The 22,320-nt window shown below is 42.0% G+C and overlaps 1 protein-coding gene across 7 annotated transcripts in view; it reads left to right on the top strand.

Annotated features, from left to right (window-relative positions):
• The window catches only part of celf2 (cugbp, Elav-like family member 2), a 163,452-nt gene extending 152,991 nt beyond the window's left edge, over positions 1–10,461 (top strand). For 2 of the 7 annotated variants that reach the window (XM_070928808.1, XM_070928811.1), the window contains 4 exons: positions 2,852–2,980; positions 6,192–6,371; positions 7,698–7,841; positions 10,334–10,461. In XM_070928808.1, coding sequence (XP_070784909.1) covers positions 2,852–2,980; positions 6,192–6,371; positions 7,698–7,841; positions 10,334–10,461 — 581 coding nt within the window. Of the gene's footprint in view, positions 1–2,851; positions 2,985–5,208; positions 5,229–6,173; positions 6,372–7,697; positions 7,842–10,333 lie in introns of all 7 variants that reach the window. The other 5 variants (XM_070928809.1, XM_070928814.1, XM_070928810.1 and 2 more) reach the window with 4 other exon arrangements.
• Positions 10,462–22,320: the final 11,859 nt, after the last annotated feature.

Genomic DNA, 22,320 nt, shown 5'->3' with positions numbered 1-22,320 from the left:
GATCTTCGTCCGTGTTGTTGACCTTCTTTCTGGCACATTGCCATGGTGTGTGTACCCACCGTCTCCGCTTCTCAGACCTCCATCTTAATAGAGAAACCATGCTGTGTTGTTGATGCGCTGCCTCCCCGCGTCCTCCTGTCTTTGAACACCTCACTTCCTCACCATGTGGCCACACCACCATGCCATCCCGTGATCCACGCCCTGTATACGTGTGCGCGTGTGCATGTCTGTGTGTTTTGTGCTTTAATGTTTCCGTCAGGTACAGACCTGTGTGTGTGTGTGTGTGTGTGTGTGTGTGTGTGTGTGTGTGTGTGTGTGTGTGTGTGTGTGTGTGTGTTTGTCGTGTTCTATTTTTAGAGGTTTCTTTGTTTGTGTCTAACCTCACCAGCTCTAGAGACCCACGTAGGAACTTCAGGACCGTAGATTTGTTGTTTCCCGGCGGACGGGGGGTTTGTTTGCGCCTGTATGAGTGTTGGTGTTTTGTCTCTGCTCGTGGCTGGGGGGTTAAAAACTACCAGGCTGATGTCTGAACTCAGCTCAGGTTAAATATTGCCACCTTCAGATTCTCTCCTTCCTCTCTTTTTTTTTTCCCACACTGCCTCACTCTCTCCCTCCTCCTCCTCCTCCTCTTCCTCCTTGTGTTCCTCCTCGTTGCCCTCGTCTTTTGCTGCTGCCCTCCTTTTGACAAGCTCCCTGTTTCTGCTCCATCATTCTCCCCTTTCATGTCGGCTCGTCCTCGCTCCAGCAGCCGTGGTTTTGCTGTCTCTTTTGGAGCGCACTCCCAATAGAGCATGAATATGAAAAGCCACCCCCCTCCTCCTCCTCCTCCTCCTCCTCCTCCTCACCCCTCACCCCCCTCTCTTCCTCCTTCACGTTAACATTTGCGCCGCTTCCATCCCACTTCCTGTCTCCACTGAGCCGGTTCGCACTGCCGTGAATGCCCGTTCTCGTCTCGTCTCTCTTCCTCTCCTCGCTCTCTCCTCTCTCCATACTTTCCAGCCTCTCTTTCTCTCTTTCTGACTCTGAATGTCAGTCCAACCTTGAATAGTACACACTCAGGTTGAGCTACTCGGTGTGAATGAGTGGCGCTATACCGCATGTGTGTGGGAAACTGAAAACGTCACACTAGTTTGATAAATATAGACATTTCTGCATGGAGACAGGCCAGCGTTTTTTGTTTTGCACCATGTGCCGACATAATGCTCCCTTTATCACACCATTTCTTAATATATTCAGCGGCTATCCTGCTTTGTGGGCATCGCTTTGATGAGATCAAGGCTAAATTAATAGATTAAATCTTTCTTTCTGTCTAAAAGCAGAACCAGGTTGTGAGCTTTGTGCACCATACCTCCCGCCATCTCACCCACCACCACTGACATAGTAGCTCATGTATGGCGCACATTTCACATCGGTGTGTGTCCAGGTGTATGTGTGTGTGAGTTTGCGTCCACTGTGTTTGAATTGTGTGTGTTTTTGGTGTCGGTGACAACATGACCAACTGATTTAAAACCAGCTGTGCTCGAAGGAAAAGTAATTTAAATGAACTGTGAAAAGAAAGAATTCCAAAAGTTTCACAATTATAAACACTTGCGAAGGAGTGTCTGTAAGCGTAAAACGTCTCTTCTGATTGTGCTCTTGCCTTTCTGTACATATGTCTGCTTTTTTGGATGGTCCTTGTGTTTTCTTAAAGCAATTACAGCATCACCTTGAATGCAGCGATCCTTCCAACGTGCCTGCTTTTGTGAATTCCTCCTGATCAAAACAAACCATGCAGCTGTCTTCTTTTAAGCCGTAGATGTGTTTTCATCTCCATATAATTTTGTACATGGGGGTTTTTATATGTAGGGTCAATGCGCCGCAACTTGTTAGAGTAATTAAAGGTGCTACTCATAATATTTTTAAACACCAGCCTGAGACACACTCTATAGATCCATAAAAGAACGAGATCGCTGTGGAGGACATTGGTTGCCTCAAGATCACATTTCCCTTGAACTCCAGCGCGTCTTGTCAGGGAGATGTTTCCAGTCTTCTCCGTTTGGCTCTTCTTAAATGATAAACATATCGTGAAGGGATTTCTCCACTGGCCTCCCGGCGTAAATCTTTATCATCAGAAAGCTTTAGCTCCGTTTGCACAAATCTGACCAGACAAACTTTGAAACTAGGAGACATTCACAGAGTGCGTAGCCTCTACCAAGGCTGCACTTTAGTTCTGCATGTTTCTGCATTTTAACAATGCAAGTTTTTAATCTGCACCTGGATCCGGATCTGCATCAAAATATATTATATAATATATAACAGTAGTGAGTCAATCATCGTGATCTCTGTAATGCTTCAAACTCACGACCGCTGAGTTAAGGATATTGAAACGTGTCACTTCCTGAGGGGGAAATGCCGTCAAGTTCTCCAAATTAAATTCAAAATGGTGGACAGATTAATCCTTAACCTAGAAACCAGAGTCAGGAGTACTCATGGTGGTTCTATCTCCACCGAAACCTGATCCCTAAACTGCTTTGCACCAAGAGGCAGGAATGTAGAGGCAGGCAGCCAGTCTTCTTCGCAGTGGTTTCAGTTATAAAATACTGTAAATATTCCAAAATTATGACATTTCTGATGTAAATTTGTACACTTGGCACCTTTTATACAAACTCAAATATGTATTTATTAAGAAAGACTTCACCTCTTCACAAGGAACCTTGACGATTGTTAAATGCTTGTATAACATGTCTGTTTCTTTGTCTACTTTCCCTCTTCACCTCCATCCTTATCCCTCCTTTCTCTTTTCACCCCCCCCCCCCCCCCTCCCCTCCCTCCCCTTCCCTCCCCATCCCTTGCTCTTCTTCTCTTCCCGCAGCAGCGGGCACCACAGCCAGCTCCAACGCCGGCGCCATGAACTCTCTGACCTCTCTGGGCACCCTGCAGGGCCTGGCAGGCGCGACTGTGGGCCTGAACAACATTAATGCACTAGCAGGTAGCATCAACAGTGAGTATTCACCCTGCCATCAGCCACTCCACCTTCACCTACACCTCCACCTCCCACCATCCACACCCAGCGGCAACATCACCGCCGCAACCTGCGAGTCGATGCAGAGAGACGTTACAGCCCACCGACGCGGCAGCATTAGAGTTGGACTCAAATGGCTTTTTGAAGGTTCTTGCATACGATCTTTTTATTAAAACGGACAATTTATCTTTAGTTTTGACAAATTTAACGAAAAGAAGAAGATTACTGCATTAAAATGCATTTAAACTATAAAAACTGAGTTTGTTAAAGAAGAAACCTGCCTGACATTGTATGCAGATGTCCAACTCTAAAGTCAATGGCTGCACAGAATTGTATCGTAGTCTACATGGAAGTATTTTATAATTGAAGTACGTAGTTTTTATATCATTTGTAGGATGAAATCATCTGTTGATTTTTGGAGATTTAAATCAATCATTTGCTTTTATTTGAGACATTAAATACTTAATACTTCACAGAAACATTGGATAAGAGAAATAATGATAAAAGATCAGAAATAACAAGAAGAAAAACATGAAAATGTATTTATAATGTAAGTGTTTGTAGAGAAACATCAAACTACAAAGCTGACTCCACTTTGGAGTTTGCTTCCTCCTGTCGTCTCTCTGCGTGTCACTTTCACTCGACAGTAAATTGTCTTCACTCTCTCAATGGCGGCTACCTCATTCATTCATGTGGCCACAGATATGTCATCCTTTCATCCATCCATTCCTCCATCTCTCCACCCGCTTCCTGGTTGTGTCCTGGGTTATGCTTGCTGTAAGAGTGCCGCTGTGGCGTCCCGGCAGAGCTGGCGTGCTGCCGTCGCCTCACTCGACTGTGTCTCCGTGTGCCACCGTGTCGTCTCACATTGTGTTGTGTTTCCTGTCGTCTCTGCAAGGGGCTTGAATATTGTATTTACAGGGCTGCAAAGGTGTCCAAAAGCAAAAAACTAAAAATAAAGCTGCTTATCTAGTGTTGATAACTTTCATGTGCTCTGAAAAAATTCAGAATTTCATCATTTTAATGCCAAAATGTTTTAATTCTCCTTCCAAAAATGACACATTTTCTGCAAATAAAGTACATGATGTTACTATTTTATGCCAAAACGGCATTATTTGATCATTTACATGCCAGAAAATACAAAATGTGACCAATTTCATGCCAAAAAATACCAAATTCGACAACTTTCATGCAAGAAAACACAAATCTGTCAATTTTCCCAACAAATAAATACAAATCATGTCCATTTACATGCCAGAAATACTAATATTTAACTGATTTAATGTCAAAAAATGCAAAATATGTAAATGTTCATGCCAGAAACACTCAATTTTCTTTCACATAAAGTGCCAAACATGGATATTTACATGCCAATTAGACAAACCTTGACCATCTTTATGCTAATACAAACCAAAATATGACAATTTTCATGAACAAAAATCATGAAATATATATTCTATATGCCAAAGAATATATAGGAAATACAAAGGTTAACATATTCATACCAAAAACGTTGTTCTTGTCAGATTATATCAAACGACAATGTAACCGTTAGTTTTGCGATTAAAGGGCCGCCATTTCAAGTCTAAGTAAGTTTCTGTTTGTTGTCGGGGTTTATTTGAAAGTATGGTTCGATGCAGAGACACACATGTGGATCGTATGGACTGCGGGTGTCTCCCGCGCTCTGCGGTGTGTCCTGCCTTTGACCTCTGGGGAGACGAGGCTGGGATCTTAATCGGGGCTGTTATTACAGCAGAGATCCTGTACCGCCGGCCTCTTCCACCACATTATTCTCCTCTGACCTTTACCGCTCCTCGGCTGGAGTAGCTGTATCCGCTGTGTAAATCATATACGCGTCCACTCGAGCGCACGCAGGTACAGACACACACACACACACACACACACTCTGTCAAACAGAATGGGTTGCTTTGGTTTTGCATCCCATTTTGTCCCGGCTACCCCTTCTCTCCTCGTTGTGCCTCCTCCTCATCCCTCCACCCCCACCACCAACCGCCCTCATTTAAACACATCTAGGCCTTAATTGAATTGCAAAGGTCACCGGTGCAATTATTCCTGAATAAATGAGTGACCTATAATCCAGAGCTCTGCGGTGATAATTTATTTCACTGTGTCTGACGGTGAGGCGACAGGACGCCGAGCCAATGTCAGACCCCCTCAGACAAGCTGCCCTCCGCCGTGATATTAAGCCGTTACAAGCAACTAATGAGTGTTACTGCTGCGTTCCTTCACTTTTTAAACCCGACCCCCCCTCCTCTTCCTCCCTACCTCCCTCCACACTCCCTCGTGCTTGTCTTCACTCCTAAAGTGAGACGTCACAGGCCGGAAAAGTCGAGTCACACCTCGCTGATGTGAGCACACGTGTCAACAGAATATATACTGCAGATCTGAAAGCAGCCTAAAGTTGAATTGAAAGAGCTACCGCTCTCACACCTGTCCATCAGGTGTGAAGCTCGAGCCAGGACTCTTCTCGTCAATATAACACGTTCGTAGCCATCAGGAGTTTGTAGATTCAGGGACGCACAATAGACCATCTAACGCCGTAGAACCACGCAGGCTACTACAATACCCATAATGCTAATGGATAACGTCTTTTCTTTCGGTCCTCACTGCCCGGCTTTGGTGACCAATTTAAAATTTAAAATAAAAAAATGTTAAAGTTGGTTAAATGACCAAATGTGTCCCCTTTAGGTGGTCTGCAGCACCAGCCCCGCCCCTGCTCGTGGCTCACAAAGTGTGTTTTCACGTGATCATCGTGGTGTTTTTCATTTTGTCTGTGTGTGTTTTGTTTGTGTGTGTGTGTGTGTGTGTGTGTGTGTGTGTGTGTGCGTGCATGCATCGCTGCGAGTACACCTGTGTGCAGCTCTGGCTGTCATCAGCTACGCTCATACTGTACTTTAACGTGTTTAAACTAATCCTGTGTCCTGTGCTGAGATCTGTGTGTGACGTGACGTGTGTGTAACTTACAGTACAGTCTGTGTGTGTGTGTGTGTGTGTGTGTGTGTGTGTGTGTGTGTGTGTGTGTGATGTCTGATAACAGTTGTGTACATGTTTGTGTGTGTGTGTGTGTATGTGTGGTAAAAACACAACCTTCAGTGGGAGCGCTAATGAGTAAGTGCACTCTTCTTTCTTTATTGTTGGGTTTTATGTAAAGTTGCTCAAATGCTCTCAGGTATGGCGGCTCTAAACGGAGGCCTGGGCGGCGCAGGGCTCACCAACGGGACGGCAGGCACCATGGACGCGCTGACGCAGGCTTACTCAGGGATCCAGCAGTATGCCGCCGCAGCGCTGCCCACCCTCTACAGCCAGTCCCTGCTGCAGCAGCAAGGGGCTGCTGGCAGCCAGAAAGAGGGTCAGTAGCCCGGGGGCCGTCTGTCTGCACGTCACTGCTGCTGTTTAGTGTTTCACACACATGTCCTTCATAACATAGGATGGTTATCATCAGAGTAAAAGTGTTAATCCATTGTAGTGTCATATGTCAATGAATCAAGTCAAGTGCGTCCCAAATATGTGCACAAACACGCAGGATTTTGTGTTGCCACGCACCCAAAAGTTGCGTTTCCCGCTGCAAAAAGACACGTTTTTATTGAAAATAAACTTTTTTTTCCAACAAGAAAATCACAAAAATGCTTCTAGTAAAAGAAGATGAAGAGCTGCTAACTTTTTTTTATCCAATCTTAAGCCATTCTTTTAAATAGTCACTGATTTTTCTTCCTGAAAATAATGAACTGTACATATCTGATATATGTGCTGTATTGATTTCAGAATATTGTTTTAAATCAGGATAACCTCAGCTTTAAACTGCAGATATTTGTTTATTAATACATGTACCAATGCCATTGTTATGCCCATTTACCAATTCACAAGTACTTTATGTCTTATTTTGAAAAACCTCACATTACTTTAGGTTAGTTAATCATTCTGAGACATTTGTGTTTGAAGAAAAAAGGTAAAATTGATCCGTCTACATATCAGTGCTGTTGCAAAGGGCCACCTTCATACAACAACCTGACGCTTGAAGTTAAATTCTCCCAAAAGCTTTCAACAGCAGCGTTGAATACAAACCAAATAATGAAATGTCTCGTAAAACGAAAAGAGCCACATACTGTTTGTTTGTACGCGTCTCATCTCTGCTTCCAACAAAGATCCATTTATAAAGACGCTTTCGTTCTCTGACAATCCATCCAGGAGTTCAAAACCCTGCAGGGAGACAAAGACGTGACACATGTCGGGCTCCCCCCCCAGCTTCATTTAGCAGTGGAGAGCATATTTAATGATTCTGAGAGATGTGGCCTAGTAGGATTATTAGGATACAGCGACCTATGACTCCTCTAAGAGAGACAACATGCAGCTGAAAGAATGAATGAATCAAAAGCAAGAGAACAGGGAACTACTTTTGTCAGTGGAGAGCCAAAATATAATTATTAAATGAAAAGCAGAAGCTTTCATCTTTGTTTAATGTCCAACACAATTGCAGAATGTTATTCAAAAGCAATGACAAACTCAAGGTCATGCGATATTGTGCTAAGCGGTTTGCTAAGCGGTGTGCTTCAGCTGCGTTCCTATGACGACAGCACACCAGTGCCAGTTTCCACAATGCAGCGCTCCCTCTCCTGCAGTTCTGCTTAATGAAAAACCACTCTGACCTTATACCTGCTCTGCATCTCGTCCCCGCCAGGTCCCGAAGGTGCCAACCTGTTTATCTACCACCTGCCCCAGGAGTTTGGAGACCAGGACATACTCCAGATGTTCATGCCTTTCGGAAACGTGGTCTCTGCCAAAGTCTTCATCGACAAACAGACAAACCTTAGCAAGTGCTTCGGTACGGCAGCAGAACGGGCGTCGGTGTGCGCTCCCAAACAGGGGAAGCAAACACAAACGCCTGCAGTTATCTGTCCTTTTTCTTTGCTAGCTGTGTCGCAGTTCAGGGGCTGGATCCTCTGGCGGATCCCCTGAAGGATCCAGCCCATAAAGCTGGGTCCTTCAGAGGAGATGATGTTCATTTCATATGGGAGTTATTGTAAAGAGCATTCACCTCAACATTCAAGTTGTAATTACAACTGGAAAACTCAGATTCTTCTCAGATATATAAAACAATTTGGAAGTACCTGAAAAGAGAAACACGTATGGACGCCTCACGTCAACCAAAGTGTGTCGGGGAATGTTTCCCATCTCCGTCATCCATCCCATATGACGTGAACAGGGCAAAAATATACTCATGAAGTCAAAAATGTTCAACTTTACTGCTGAGTTGTCCTCAAGTAGCCAGTGGTAGACTAAACATGTCAAGGCAGTTCACAAGAACAAAGCTCCTGTGGCTGTTATGTCTGTAATACTTACTTTTCCAGGAAACCAAAGTCAAATTAAGTGTTACTCAAAAGTCCCACTACCTGAGATCGATGGCCACTCAAACCCAGATATCTGGTGAGCTCTTCCTGCTATTTCCAGACTTAACCAGTTGACAAAGATCACTTGAAAGGGAACAAATGACGGACCCAAGATGGGATTGTGAGACACTGAGAGCTGCAAAGGACGCACCGGTTGTGTCCTCCAAATTCAAGCAATTATATCTCTCAGCCTCATTTATGGAAGCCGCTAAAATGGGACAACCCCTGAACTGGGACAGCGAGGGACCACCGAGTGTTAACATTGTGCGAGAAAGCAAAAGAAATCCAGGCTGAAATGCATTTAAGTGTGCTGCAGATTTTCATTTGCATAGCATTTGTCCGTGTTGACAACAAAACCTAAATATAATACATCTCCGCTCCTCATGTAGCAACTAAGGGAAACAAACCAAGCAGGGACCCGAGAAAGAACAGCACACAAACAGACAGCAGTGATACTTGTCAGGAAAAAAAAATGGATGTGAGACAAGCGCGACGAGGAGTTTACTGTCAGTTTTAGAGGTTGCAGATGTTACGAGAGGAAGTGAAGTGTGCACAAAGATGACTTTGTGAGAGACAGCAAAAAGTAAAACACGATAAAACCTCGCCGTCTGCTCCGAAACCTTTATTTTGACATCCTGACCGACCGTGGCCTTTGTCAAGTTCTGGTCAAGATGTTGGTTTAATATTTTTGGAGCAGATATTGTGGTTTTACTCCGTCATATTTTCAAGAATTCATAGGATTTTACTGTCCTTATTTAGACTTCTGATGCTGATGTTGTTTTACTATTATGTATATTGCATTTTTTTCTTCAGCTTTATTCTTTCATTATTTCGTTGAAGCAACAACAAAATAATGTTCCCCTCCAGGAGTCATTAAAGTTTAATCTGTTCTTATTGCGTACCAGGGGTGTATTTTAATGTAGATGTAAATGTAATCCAGATAAATCAGATCTCAAGACACAGAAACATGGTGAAGGTGCCTGGCGTAGTATTTTAACATCACTTTATTTTTACACCTTAATTTTGAGACGACATAGTTGCTGTAAATAAACAAGACCCTTTAAGTAGAACCTTGTTGTTGAGAAAAGCCATGAACTTCAAATAAACATAAAGAAGGACTCCTTATCCAGCTCTGGTGCGTTAGCCCGTTTCCAGACCTCCAAACCGGCCAAATTAAACATGTTTATGTCCTTAGTCTTTTCTAAGACAGCAGAGTTTATCATGGAGGTTTAGTGAAGACAGCCTGGCTGTGCTGGCTAGCTAACATTTGCTTGCTAGCTATATTAGCTAACACGTTAGCAACTCTTCCAATCATGCTCCTGTCTCTACTCGCTGTTTTTCTTTTTATACCTGGTCCTTGAAGAAAACACTAGAAACTAGCTAACTCATGGTGGGGGCTAGCCGGATTTGAGACCTCAGTCTTTCGTACATTATTCCATGATTTGGTCATTTAGCATCAAAACATTTCAGTCCAAATATTTCTACAAACAGCGAAGAACAGCAGAGTCTGTTAAGATAATGGATTTTCACGTTTTGGTTTGGCTCTGGCCACAAATTGAACTATGTTACTCCAAATTACGGAGCCGCTAGCATAAAGTACAAAGGGCTAACATATTTGTAGCAGTGCATTAACAAGTGAAACCAGGTACAAACAGCAAATAGCTCCTTTTTATCAAGTTGAATCCATTGTAATATTGCTAAATGTGGATTTTATTAAGGTGTAATGGCCGGCAATGATGGCTTTGCTTTTATTAACGGTAGCTAACGTAGCCAGCTAGCTTGCAAATGTTTGTCAGCCGGCCCGTCAGTGTGCTAGGTAGCTCCCTCTATTTTTGCAAGTTTAATGCCAAGTAGCCTATGCTACGTTGTCACATTCTTCTTCTCTTGTTTCACCATCCATCCACTTGTCCTCTGGTGCCCCCTGCAGGCTTCGTCAGCTACGACAATCCAGTGTCGGCACAGGCAGCCATCCAGGCCATGAACGGCTTCCAGATCGGCATGAAGCGGCTGAAGGTGCAGCTGAAGCGCTCCAAGAACGACAGCAAACCGTACTGATCTTAGCACTAGGGTCTATCTGCTCCCCATGTTAGCACTGCTAGGGTAAGTCCCCCCACGAAAAAATGAAAATGAAAAAAAAAAAAAACAGCAAACCGAGCCACGACCTCTCTATACAGGGACTGGGGGGTGGGGGTGGGGGGTTGAAGGGAGGGATGTGGGAGGGAGGGGGAGACGACCTACAACCACCCTGAGGGAGACACACACGCCTTGTTTTTTTGTTTTTTTCTTGTTTATTCTTGCTTTTTTGAAGATTTTTATGTTAGCTTTCAAGTATTATTTATTACAATTAATTTTTTTTTTGACACACATGAACGCTTCCATTACCACCATTACTTTGTGCAATTTTTTCTTTCTTTTTTTTTTTTTTTTTTTACAATGGAAGGAAGTAGCTATCTTGGGTAGCTTTTTTTTTTCTTTTTCTTTTTTTTTTAAAGTTTGTTTAAAAGTTATCAGATTTCTTTCTTTCTCAGTGATTATTTATACATTTTTGAGGACTAGTTACAGTCAGAACCGAGGTAAAGACAAAGGAGCCATGATGATTTTTTAATTTTTTTTCCTCTCTCTCTCTCTCGTTGTGAACCTGAGGCCTGGCGAAAGGTTCCTTTTGTTTTGACGCGCACGCAGATATGCACATTCGACCTTTGACCTCCGCGGTGTTGGTTGCAGGCCGCCGCTGCTTCTCCAAAACCCCTCTATGCCTGCTGGCAACCCGGGAGCAAAGGCTGCAAAACGTTAGTGGCCTCTTTACATTATAGTCAGTGGCGACGCCAGCCTGCCGTACAGTTACAGTCCACCACAAGAAGAAAAAAAAAAACACACACACACTCCAGCTACGTCTTATTATTTATGTGAAAATAAAAAACAGTTTTTTATTTCTCAGAAGATGAAAAAGAAATAATTAACTAAATAACTACATTTCTGGGTCAGATCACATTGGTCTTTGTTGTGAAAGGGATATTACAGCATGTAGAACATTTTCAAAATAACATCCAGAATTTGATGAAGGCTATAATAATAATTCTAATAATAAAAGAGTTTATGGGTTTAAGGTAGTAACTGAAAATACTTGATGTTTGTTGAAAGATTAAAAAAAAAAATTCAAAGTACAGAAAGCCACAGGCCTGTAAATTTTATTTGTAAAAAAAGCAGTTCTATTTTTATACAACATTTTTACTGCCTCAGATGAAAAAAAAAAAGGATTTTATTTATTGCCTATCGTTAAGTTATTGGACTCCTATAAAGTATACAGCATCATTAAAGTAGACCCTTGTGGAGAAGTCTCGTGGAATTGGGTTCTCCGGTGTTTTTCATGTTTTTTCAGTGCAGAAACCACAATCACAACACACTCCGCCGCCATTCGAACCGCAACCCCCTCCCCACCTCCGCCCTCCCTGTGTCATTTATTCATCCACACACACACACACACACACATTTCTCTGTGCTGTTCATGCATTCATCCATCCATCTCTCTCTCTTTTCTACCGCTCTCTCCCTCTCCCCATCCGTAGTGGGACTACTTCATCTTCACTTGTCGAATTTCCACCTTTTTCCTCGCGTTTTTTACTTTTTTTAATTTTTTTTTGTTTTGAGTGTTGCCGTTTTTTGTTTGTTCGTAGCCCCCCCACCTGCCCCCACCCTCCCAAAGATTTTACAAAAACAAAGAAATTAAAAGTCACCCTCCCCCGTCCAAAAAAATATGACTATTTTCTCCCAAATGACAACATCCATCTGGGATCTGATGGATAAAGCTTTGGGTGCTCTCTGTTTTTTGTGTATGTGAGAGTGTGAGTGTGAGTGTGTGTGAGTGTGTGTGTGTGTGTGTGTGTTGTTGTTGTTGTTGTTGTTGCCTGTTAGTATAGACCTATAACATTATATCATTAAAAAAAACAAAAAACAAAATCAAAGTCAAAAAATTGCCAATGAAATCAGTGAGTGGTGTTGCTGTTCTGCCGGTTTGCATTGTTGTTGTTGTTGTTGTTTGTTTGTTGTTGTTTGTTTGTTGTTGTTCTTGTTGTTTCTCCTGATTTTACAAACAATGCTGTAGTGGTGTGGTGCTCTGGCTCTCTGTGTGTAACTCTCTCCTCTCCCCTGTTTTTTCTTTCCCCCTTTTAGAACAACCCATCTCCATGCCTGTTAGCTCATCGTTTGCCTAGCATGTCTCCGTGGCGTCCCCCAAAAAAACTTTACACAAAACAAAAACAAAAAATCCCCACCAAAAAAAAACAAAAGTGTCATCGTCCTCCTCCTCCTCCCCCCCGTCATTGTTTTTTCTGATGTCTTTTCCGAGCTCACCTGATCATAACCTGGTTCTCCTCCTCCTCCTCCTCCTCCTCCGCCGCCGCCTACTGACCTTTTGAACTTTGAACTTTTAGCTTTTTTGGACTTTTATGATTTTTCTTTTTCTTTTTTCTTTTTTTTTTTTTTTCCTTTTTTTGTTTTGTTTTTGTTTGTTTTTTTGCATGTGACCTCATTTGGATCCGGGAGGGTTTCAGGGAGGCGATTACGGGAGGGGTGGATAAGAAAATGAATCAATGTGAAAAAGATATAAAGCTGCATTCATATGAAAAACAAAAAAAGACTGAAATTTTTATGGAAAAACAAATGTTCTTTTTGGAGAAAAAAAAACAACAACCTGTGGCAAAGTGATTTCCATTCAGTATGTTTTTCTTGCATTTTGTTTCTTCTTCTTCTTCTTCTTCTTCTTTATGTCAGTTTCTTTTTTTCTTTTCTTCTTCATTTAAAGTAAACTTGAAAGTTCACCACAGGAATTGGCGCGTCATCTTGCTTCTGGCGCCGATGAAAAACAGAGCGCGGGCCAGAAGCAGTCCGCGCCAGTTTCTCTGAGAAATAAGACTACTTCCAAACAGTTTTGAGTAAAAACTGTCTGATCAATATTAGACTCTCTCAGAGCTCTCCAATGGTTTTTACATTTTTCAGGCAGTGTAAAGTTTTTTGATAAGGCCATTTTAAGTGGCTCTGTTTCTCATTCAAAGTCTATATATAGAACCACTTTTTTCTAGAGTAGTTTAAAGGTAAAAATAAAAAAGACATTTGCCCTGTTTGGGTGGGAGAAATGCTACCTACTTGTGTCACCTTTTGCTGAACTGACTCACAGATAGACAATCCGTGGTTTAAATGCACATGATGAAATGACCTATATTTTCTACTGTTTAAATGTATAGAGGAAAAAAAAAAATACTAAGATACCTGTAACCTGCGTTAACGTCGGTGCTTCTCGTGAGTTTAGTTGTGGTTTCATCACAAGTCTAACGGTCTTAAATGTCTCATGTTTTTCAAGAGAAGACTAAAAAATCAGTTTACTTGAACAATAGACAAAGCCTTTCATATTACTATAATAGTTACTTTGTTGGGTTATTATTTTTTTTCCCCTTTTCTTTTTCTTCTTTTTTTAAGGAGTCCCTATTTGCTAAATTTCTTGTTGGTTAATTAGCTATATAAAATTCCTAAAAATATATATAAATATAAATATATCTATATATATATAATGTCAGCTTGTGAAGCATCAATGTCATTATTATTTTATTTCTCTCGTGGGAAACAATATTTAGGTGTGTTTTGTTGTTCAGCAAAAATGTCTTATAAAGAAAAAAAGACAAGATCAGTGGAGTTTAGTGCCAAATTCTGAAGGTACTTCCTGCCTAGCGCGTCAGTGTATTTCTTGTGAAATTATTTGATAACATGGGTATTTTATTATAAGTGTTTTGTATGGATCCCTCATATTTAAAAATATAGATTTAAAAAAGAGTTTGTTAACTTGCTATTCTGTGGTCTTGTTGCCTGAGAAATGTCATGTTTGCTTTTTTTCTTTGTAAAGATGTAAAAAAACAAAACAAAACAAAAAAAAAAAAAAAAAAAGTGCCCATGTGTCATATATATATCTATATACACGCACACACGGACACACAAACACACACATTCTCGTGCAGACCTCACAGTTTACTTTCTTGTTGTGCATGAGAGCCCCTGAGTGTGAAAGCCTCTACAGCGACCGCTACCGCCCGCCAGCGTGCACACACACACTTTAAAACACACGCACACTGATGTTTTTAGCCATTGTACAGCCGTTTTATTCATCAAAGCCTTACCACAAATCTTTGCACTCCTGTTCTCTCTCTATTAGTATCTCTCGCACACACACAGACACAAACACAGACATCAGGCTTCGGTACGTATTGTTTTTGATTGTTTTCTCGCACACTGTCCCGCTCCTCAGCCGGGAAAACAAAAACAACAAAACTTGAGGTGAGAGTCATACGCGAAGCCTTATTTCTTCCAAATCCTCTTATCCCTTTTGTCGGGTTCAAAAACATTTCTGAGTTGTAGCCGGAGCCGTTTGTCTCAGGCGGGCGGGGATCATTACTTTTTGTGTATCACCTCAGATGAGCGCGCTTGCTTTCATGATGTAAGCACAGGGCAAGACTCGCTCATTCACAAACGAGCCTCGATCTTTTGAGGAAAAAACAAAACAAAAAAGCACACGCTGCCGTCGGGAGCGTCAAAAGAAGGAGGCGGGACGGTCCGGAACAAGTTTTTACTTGTTTGATTTCGCCGCTGAACTTTGAATCCTTTGACGTTTTTATTTAAGTGGTTGTGAGACTTCTCCATATGTGAGTCTTGTGGTGTAATGGGCCAAAATCATGTTTAGATGCCAAAGTGTGTTATTGACATTCTCATAGTCAAGCCGTTTACATGGCACAGTGTTGTCAGTCTATTCAACTGCCCCCGATACCCCTCCCTGAAAGCCTAGTTTACGCTCTGCAAAAAAACAAAAAAAAGGCAGCATTATTTTCTACAGAAGCTCACCAGTCGCCTTAACCAGGGAGCGTTGTACCAGTATTATAAGAGTAGAAGATGTTGTCAGTCAGTCAGTGATGTGTGCCAAGTCTAGGTTCACTTTTGTGTACAGTTAACCTCCCACTCGTCAAAGTCTGGGTTTCGCTCTTCCGCCATTTCGTCCGATCGGGGCCAGAGCAGAGAGGCTGAAATGGCCGTTTGTCCTCGCAGCGGTGAAGGAGGAGGGAAAGAACGAGGCGCCTGTTTGAAGGATGCCGCTCCCTCCGCCTGGTTGTTGTCTCCCAGGCTAACCGGGGTTATTAGAAGCAGGGCTATGTGGAGAGACGTCTTATTGGAATAGCGACAGGGGAAATAAAGCGCTTGTTGGTTGGAGAGGAAGGGTCACGTCCGCGGGTCCACACAGGCAAAAACAACAGCCGCAGCCGAGATGAAGGCAATACAGCTTTCATTATCTACTGGAAGACCAAACCCAATACCAAACTTTATCTGATCTCATGGAGGGAGGCGAGCAGACTTTTATTTCCTAAATGCAGTACATGAGCAGTGCCACAAACAGCCATAACTACCTGTATGAAAGCTGGACAGCAGGAGTCCCAGTCCGATCGGTGTCAAAAGGACCAGTTTTCTGACCAGCGCGCGTGCAGGTTTCACGTCGTAAACCGCTGCGGTGTCAAAAATCTTTGCATCCGAGAACCACGATTGCACATTTTCTCATCGTCACCTCACTCTCGCACAATTCCCGTGACAACCCTTCCCATTCGTTGCGCGTGGAGGCTACGCGACCCGTACGCTTTACGCGGCCGCCTGCGCGATTTAAGACGTTTTTAACTGTCCCAAAAAAAAGGAAAGAAGAAAAAAAAACAAAAACAAAAAAATGTTGTGAATTGCCAAAAGTCACCGAGTTGCACACAGCCTGACGTCGCACAGTCTAGTGTGAAGCATCTTGTCTTTGTTTCAATCAATGTCGAAGCACAAGAGGGTCGTAGACGCAGAGTTCCTGTGGAGCGGCTCACCTCAGGGGCTCTCATCGCCGATGCTCGTTGTAATCTTTCTATCTCGTCACTGTTCACTTCTCTGTTCTCCTTCTTTCTTAATTATCTTAAGTGCTATTTATCAAACAATGAAATCTGAAAGGAAAAAAAAAAAAAATTGAACTTGTCGTTTCTTTGCATTATGGCTTATGTCAAGTTTTTTGGAGGAAAAAAAATGTTTTGTGTGTTCTCTCTTTCCGTGCCGTAAAAAAAAAAAAAAAAGAGCTTGTTGTCTGTAGAAATTATCCAATTTTGTTTTTTTTTTCATTTTTGTTTTTTTTGTTTTCTTTTCTTTTGTTTTCTTTTTAATTCTCAAAAAAAGGTTTTCAGTAGTTTCAAAGTTATTGTCTTGAGAGAAGCCAAAGTCAATGCATTTCAGTGGATCCTGTAAGCGTGATGTATGTTTGTTTGACGACACTTCGAAATCTGTCACTGGATGGGATTTAAAAAGTACAAAAAAAATGCAGGCTTTCCTATTTCTACAACTGATTGTACTTATGCATTTTGTACCAGTGGAATTTTTTATACTGGAGATTAAAGGATACAACAAAAAAATCTTAGAAAAAAAGCTGTCTGGCCTGGTGGTGTGGCCTGACCCTGACTGGTCCCCGAGTATGATTTCTAGCTGGCATCAAGAAAGTTGGCTTTTGATATAAGATTTTCTAGAAGATCTTTGGCTTTATTTCTTTCACTTCTTTTTCCTCACTTGAGTGTTGTTCTTTCTTTCTACCTTCCTTTCGTTCTTTCTTTCTTTCTTTGTTTTGTTTTGTTTTTTCAGAAAAACAGAGGATAGGTGAGTGTCAGATCTTTCTTTTTTCTCTTTTCTTTTTTCTTTTTTTTTTTTTTGCTTTTTTAAATAGTTCTAGCAAGTTTGTCTATACAACAGCGGTAAGTTTCATTTGACTTCTGTATTGTGCCGTCTACACGATAAGACAATTATAGAAAAAGAAGGAATAGAAATATTTAGTCACCTTCAGTGGATTAATGTATTAGTTTAATAAAGAGATCAACTAATTAGAACTTTTTTGCTTTTAGCTGTTTAGATTTTTCCGGTTTCTCTGTCCTTCTCTGTGAACTAACTGTGTAGCTGAAGCAGTCAGAATTATTTTTGTAAACGTATGTTCTTGTGTGATGCAGTTTTTTGCTTCTGTCTCCTATATTAAACCATTTTTCCTAATACTTGTCTCTCTCTGTGTTGTTATGTTCCAGTGCCTGTCTGATGTTGTACTGTTTCACAACCTCTCCCTGCCATTCTCTCTCTCTCTCTTTCTCTTTCTCTCATAGTCTCTCTCTCGTTCTATCTTTCCCCCACCCTCGTGTTCACATATTTTGTTTTTACCACATAGTAAAGTTGACTCCATCCCCAGTGACAACTCACTATGCTGTTCTCACTAAACATAGTAAATATACATCGAAGTGTTTGTATGTATATTACTGTGTAGCCCAAGTCGCCGCGTGACAGTCGAGAAAAAGTGTCCTGATGGGATCCTCCATGTTGAATCTCAACCGAAATTTAACCAGTAAGGAGCAAAAAAAGTTTAATGCTTTTATTTATTTATTTTTTCTTAAAGTAATAGTTTGACGTTTTGGGAAATAGCTTATTCACGTTTCCCCCAAGATTTAAGGCGTGGTCATACCAAAAAGTATATCAAAGCTTGGTGGTGGGGCTGGTAGCTTGCGAGCTAACCACTAATAACTGGCTAGCTAAGCTTCTTTATATATTTTCTCTGTCCTGGGCCGCTTACTCCCCCGTGGCATTTTGTTCTGAGAATTGGACATTAATTCTTTTCATAAAGAATTACTGAAGAGGGGGAAAGCTCTCCGAGCTAGCGGGCTTGCTAACCACTGAGCTCGGGCGTTGACAGGAAGTCAGACAGTTTATTCTAAATACTATCTGTACCATCGACTCCTGTGTCAGGTTGTACTCCACCAATCACAGAAATCCCATTGGAGTGAACGTATTTCACCTCCAAATTTCCTTTAGTTGATGAGATCCTGGGGTCCTGTTGTCCATGTGAGGTTGCCAGGCAACCAGCGGAGACTCCACAAAGTCTCCGGCTCTTAACCTTGCGTAAAACCAAGTTGTTTTTTACACTTTAAGATAAGACAAACAAGTTGTAACGTGTGAATTAGTGAGCTGAGGAGGTGATTTTGTTAGCTTCGGACAGAGCTAGGCTAACTGTGTCCAGTCTTTATGCCGAGCTAAGCTAACCCGTCCAGACGTGAGAGTGTATCAATCATCTGATCTGACTCTCGGCAAGAAAGCGAATGAGCACATTTCCCAAAATGTCGAATTAAATCGAGTATTGCGCTGTTTTTTTTCATTCCATCTGATTTACGGAGCCTCTTTGCGCTCTCTCCGGCCCGGCTGAGAAATGCTGAAATTAGCTATTTTTTTTCTGACTTTTCCAAAACGTTTGCTCTCCCAGCTGTTGTGATAAAAGCTTAGCTCACTCTGGAATTGGCTGATGCTTTCAAATAAGAAGGGCCGACTCTGATCAGGGAGCAGCTACCTGTTTGTCGGCCCCTCCCTCATCAGGGATTGGCCCGCGCTGTCCTCCTTCCTGTGCTGTCCGCTGTCCTGGGCGAGGCCTGTCCACTGTATGTCCACTTTGTGTCCGATCCACTCCCGTACTGTCTCACCGTCACAACTGCATCCCCGGTAGAGAGAGAGGAAAGAGAAGTCAAAGGTCAAAGTTTTCACCCGTCACTCACAGATATCGAGGAGGGTTTTGACACGTGTTTGAAGAAAATGTGGTACTTTTACTCCACACACTGAAGGTTACCTCAGAGAAGTGACTGTAGGACTGTAGAAGACTTTTAAAACTGGACAATACTGGCTGCTTTTTGAAAAAATACAAACTAATAAAGAAGACAATCTGCAGATTTCCTCTCTTTAAACTAACTAAATCTCTAACTTCTTACTACAAATATCCACGTCGCTGCACGTTATGTGCTCTCTGGCACATTATGGCATCTTTTTATTTTCCTTTCATCACTGCAGCGGTCCACCAACTCTGTTATTAAATATTGATTGTGAGGTTCAGGCAAGGCATACAATAAACTGCCCTCAGTCTGTGGATCCTACCCATGGATAGATAATATTACACTTCTATTATTGTCGACGTGTGGCCTGTAATTCAAGAACATGTCTGCAGCTCCGGGTTTTATTTTTTTTCCTTGATGTTTTTCTCTTTAGTTTTTGCTCTTTGGGTTTTATTCCCTCTCAGAAAATCACTTTTAAAAATGTGAAAGCAGCCAGGAAGGGAATGTGTTCGGCTACATGCTGATGTGTCTTTGCAAGATTGAAATGATGGTTGTACACACACACACACACACACACACACATTCAGTAGCCTTTAAAGATTTGGTGGTCCAACTGTGGGAACAGGTGAGTGTGTGAAGATGACCACTTCGTCAGCCTTCACCCAGGACGCTCTGATATTCAAGGTAAGGTCTACATAGTCAGACACGATAGTCTAAATAAACAGAGATTGGACGAGTGAGGATGTTTGAAGGCCGACTTTGCCACTGGCAGCACTTCATTTCTTTCAATTTGACCATTTTTAAGTCCAGAAGGTTTCAAGGATTCAGCAAAGTTTCATTCCTTTATTCTTTAGGATTGAAAAGCGTTTAGGCCATGCAACATCACAATGCTGCTTTTCAAAAGATTTGAGTCCCACACAAACTCCGACAAACAGTGCACAACAAGAGAGAATGTGCAAAGAAAATCTGAAGGTTTAAGAAGCAAATATTTTCAATTATGCTGGACGCCAGTACCTGATTGATAACTAGCTTTTTTTTCATGTAATTGCATAATAGTTAAATATGTCCAGGTAACCTTGACAGACACCACAGAGTTGTTCTTTTGCCACTTTTCCTATTTTGCAATAATATCTTGGGGCTGAAAAACCTTTTAAAAACACCCATCATGAAGCCTCTCGGCTGCGTAGAATGAATAACACATGAATAAATCCCACAATCAATACGAGGCTATTTACAGTGAGTAGACAGCAGTGATACTGGATCAATAGACCAAACACAAAGACATTGTTTGCAGAGGAAAAAAGAGGAGTCACGCTCAATGAAACATCAGAACAATGGTGATGTTTCTGAGTGGTGAGAGCAACTGTAAGTAATTCAAGTCATAGTGTGCAGTGGTTTGGATGCACATAAAACATAGTAGATTGATGCATTATGCAGTTGATCAGCAGGCTAGTTGTTACCACCCTGTGGATTTATTTATTTATTTTTGAAGATACAAGAAGCTGTTAAAGCACCAAACCACACAGCTAGTCTATTATTCACGCCCTCACAAGAGGTAGAAACAAGACACGCTGCAGGGGCTGAGAACACACACACACACACACACACATCTGCCTTCAATCCGTCACATTCCCGACGGAAACGTGGAAGCTTCCTTCCTGCGAGGAACTTCGACGGGATGCTCTGCGCTCTGCGACGCCTCAGAGAAGCCGAGGGAGCCGGCCTGAGAGCAGGAAATTGGTCAGGTGATAGAGAGAGGATGAGAGGAAGTGAACTAATGAAGATGAACTGCCAGCAGAGGCCGACGCTCTGCCGGAGCGCCGAGCAGGAAACCACATCATCCCTGATGGAGTTACCTGAGTGGAGAGGTCAAGGACCGAGGGGCTGCTGCGTATATTAGAGTTTCAAAACAGTATTTTGTTCAGGAGCAGCAAATTTCACTGGTGACAACAACATAACTACGACTGAGGACACCAAGGTCATGAACAGGATGTGTGTTTTTTCACTTTTCACACAAGGACACTTTTCATTCAGGAGAGGAAAAACTGACTGCATGAAAGTATGAGTATGTTTTTGCATTTTCTACCCAATCCAGAGGAATATACGCTGCAGCTTGTATTAATCAGGGAGCTACTCTGTCTTATGCCTATACGTTTTTCATCCAGAATGAATGAGAAGTCATTGCATTATTATTATTATCAAGAGAGCACAGTCACATGCACACTATCCTGACCACGGCATTCCCTCCATTTCTTTCTAGTCAGCTAATATTTACATATCATTAAAATGAATATCATTCTGTCATTTTATTTAAGGGGACAGTCGCGGACATATTATCCTCACCGCAACATTTCACCTGTTAATGCAGAGATAGTAAACGTTACCACCTCTCAAAGACAATGACATAACTTGAATCAACAAGGAGACACTGTATTAGAGTGTATTTACTGCGAGGACATCACTTTTTTGTACTTTGTGTTTCTGTGTCGAATAGAGCCGATAACATTATCATTAATATCTATTTCAACTTTCAAGGAAACAACAGCAAAAAAATATTCTCTCTTCACTTGTGAAACTTCTCTTTGAATTCACCGGAGCAAATAAGACGAGTGAGACCGAAATTCCAAATAAAGGCTCTCTTTGGTATGCAGGTAATTAAATTATAGTGTTGATCAAAGGAAGGCCTGGGAGAGCTGCTTCTCTTTTTTTGTCTTTTTTACATTTTCCCACCATTTCTTATGCATTCCTTTGAAGAACTGAAGTGACTCATTCCCCTTTGTTAGACAAAATATTCACCGAATTGTTATGCTTATGCAATGCTTAAGCTTGTTGGCAGAACACGGGTGAACCGGAGAAAAATATGAAACCCAGTTAGCGACAGGACTTCATGCACGCGGCTCAGTGTTTCCACAGTAAGATGATGCGATGCTGCCATCATGTGCTGGCAGAGGAAAGTAGATCCTGACGCCTGCGTGTGTTTTAAACAGCATGCTCTTTGATGAGATCAGCACCGTACACCACACCCACTCTTATTCCTCACTGATGTTTGGGCGTGCCGGATCTCAGATCAGTCTTTGGAGCTTTGATCTCTGCCAGATACGTGTGTGTGTGTGTGTGTGTGTGTGTGTGTGTTTTGGCGACTTGATGGTGATGTTAAACCTACAGTAGTGCCTCGTGGCCTGTTGGCAACTTCTTTCATATCCGGCTTTTGACAACTGTGACTGAACTGAAGTGTTTGCTCTTC

This window comes from Enoplosus armatus, chromosome 22, assembly GCF_043641665.1.
Source record: "Enoplosus armatus isolate fEnoArm2 chromosome 22, fEnoArm2.hap1, whole genome shotgun sequence".
NCBI lineage: Eukaryota > Metazoa > Chordata > Actinopteri > Centrarchiformes > Enoplosidae > Enoplosus > Enoplosus armatus.
Note: the sequence above shows the minus strand (reverse complement) of the source record. Positions and strands in the feature narration are given on the sequence as shown.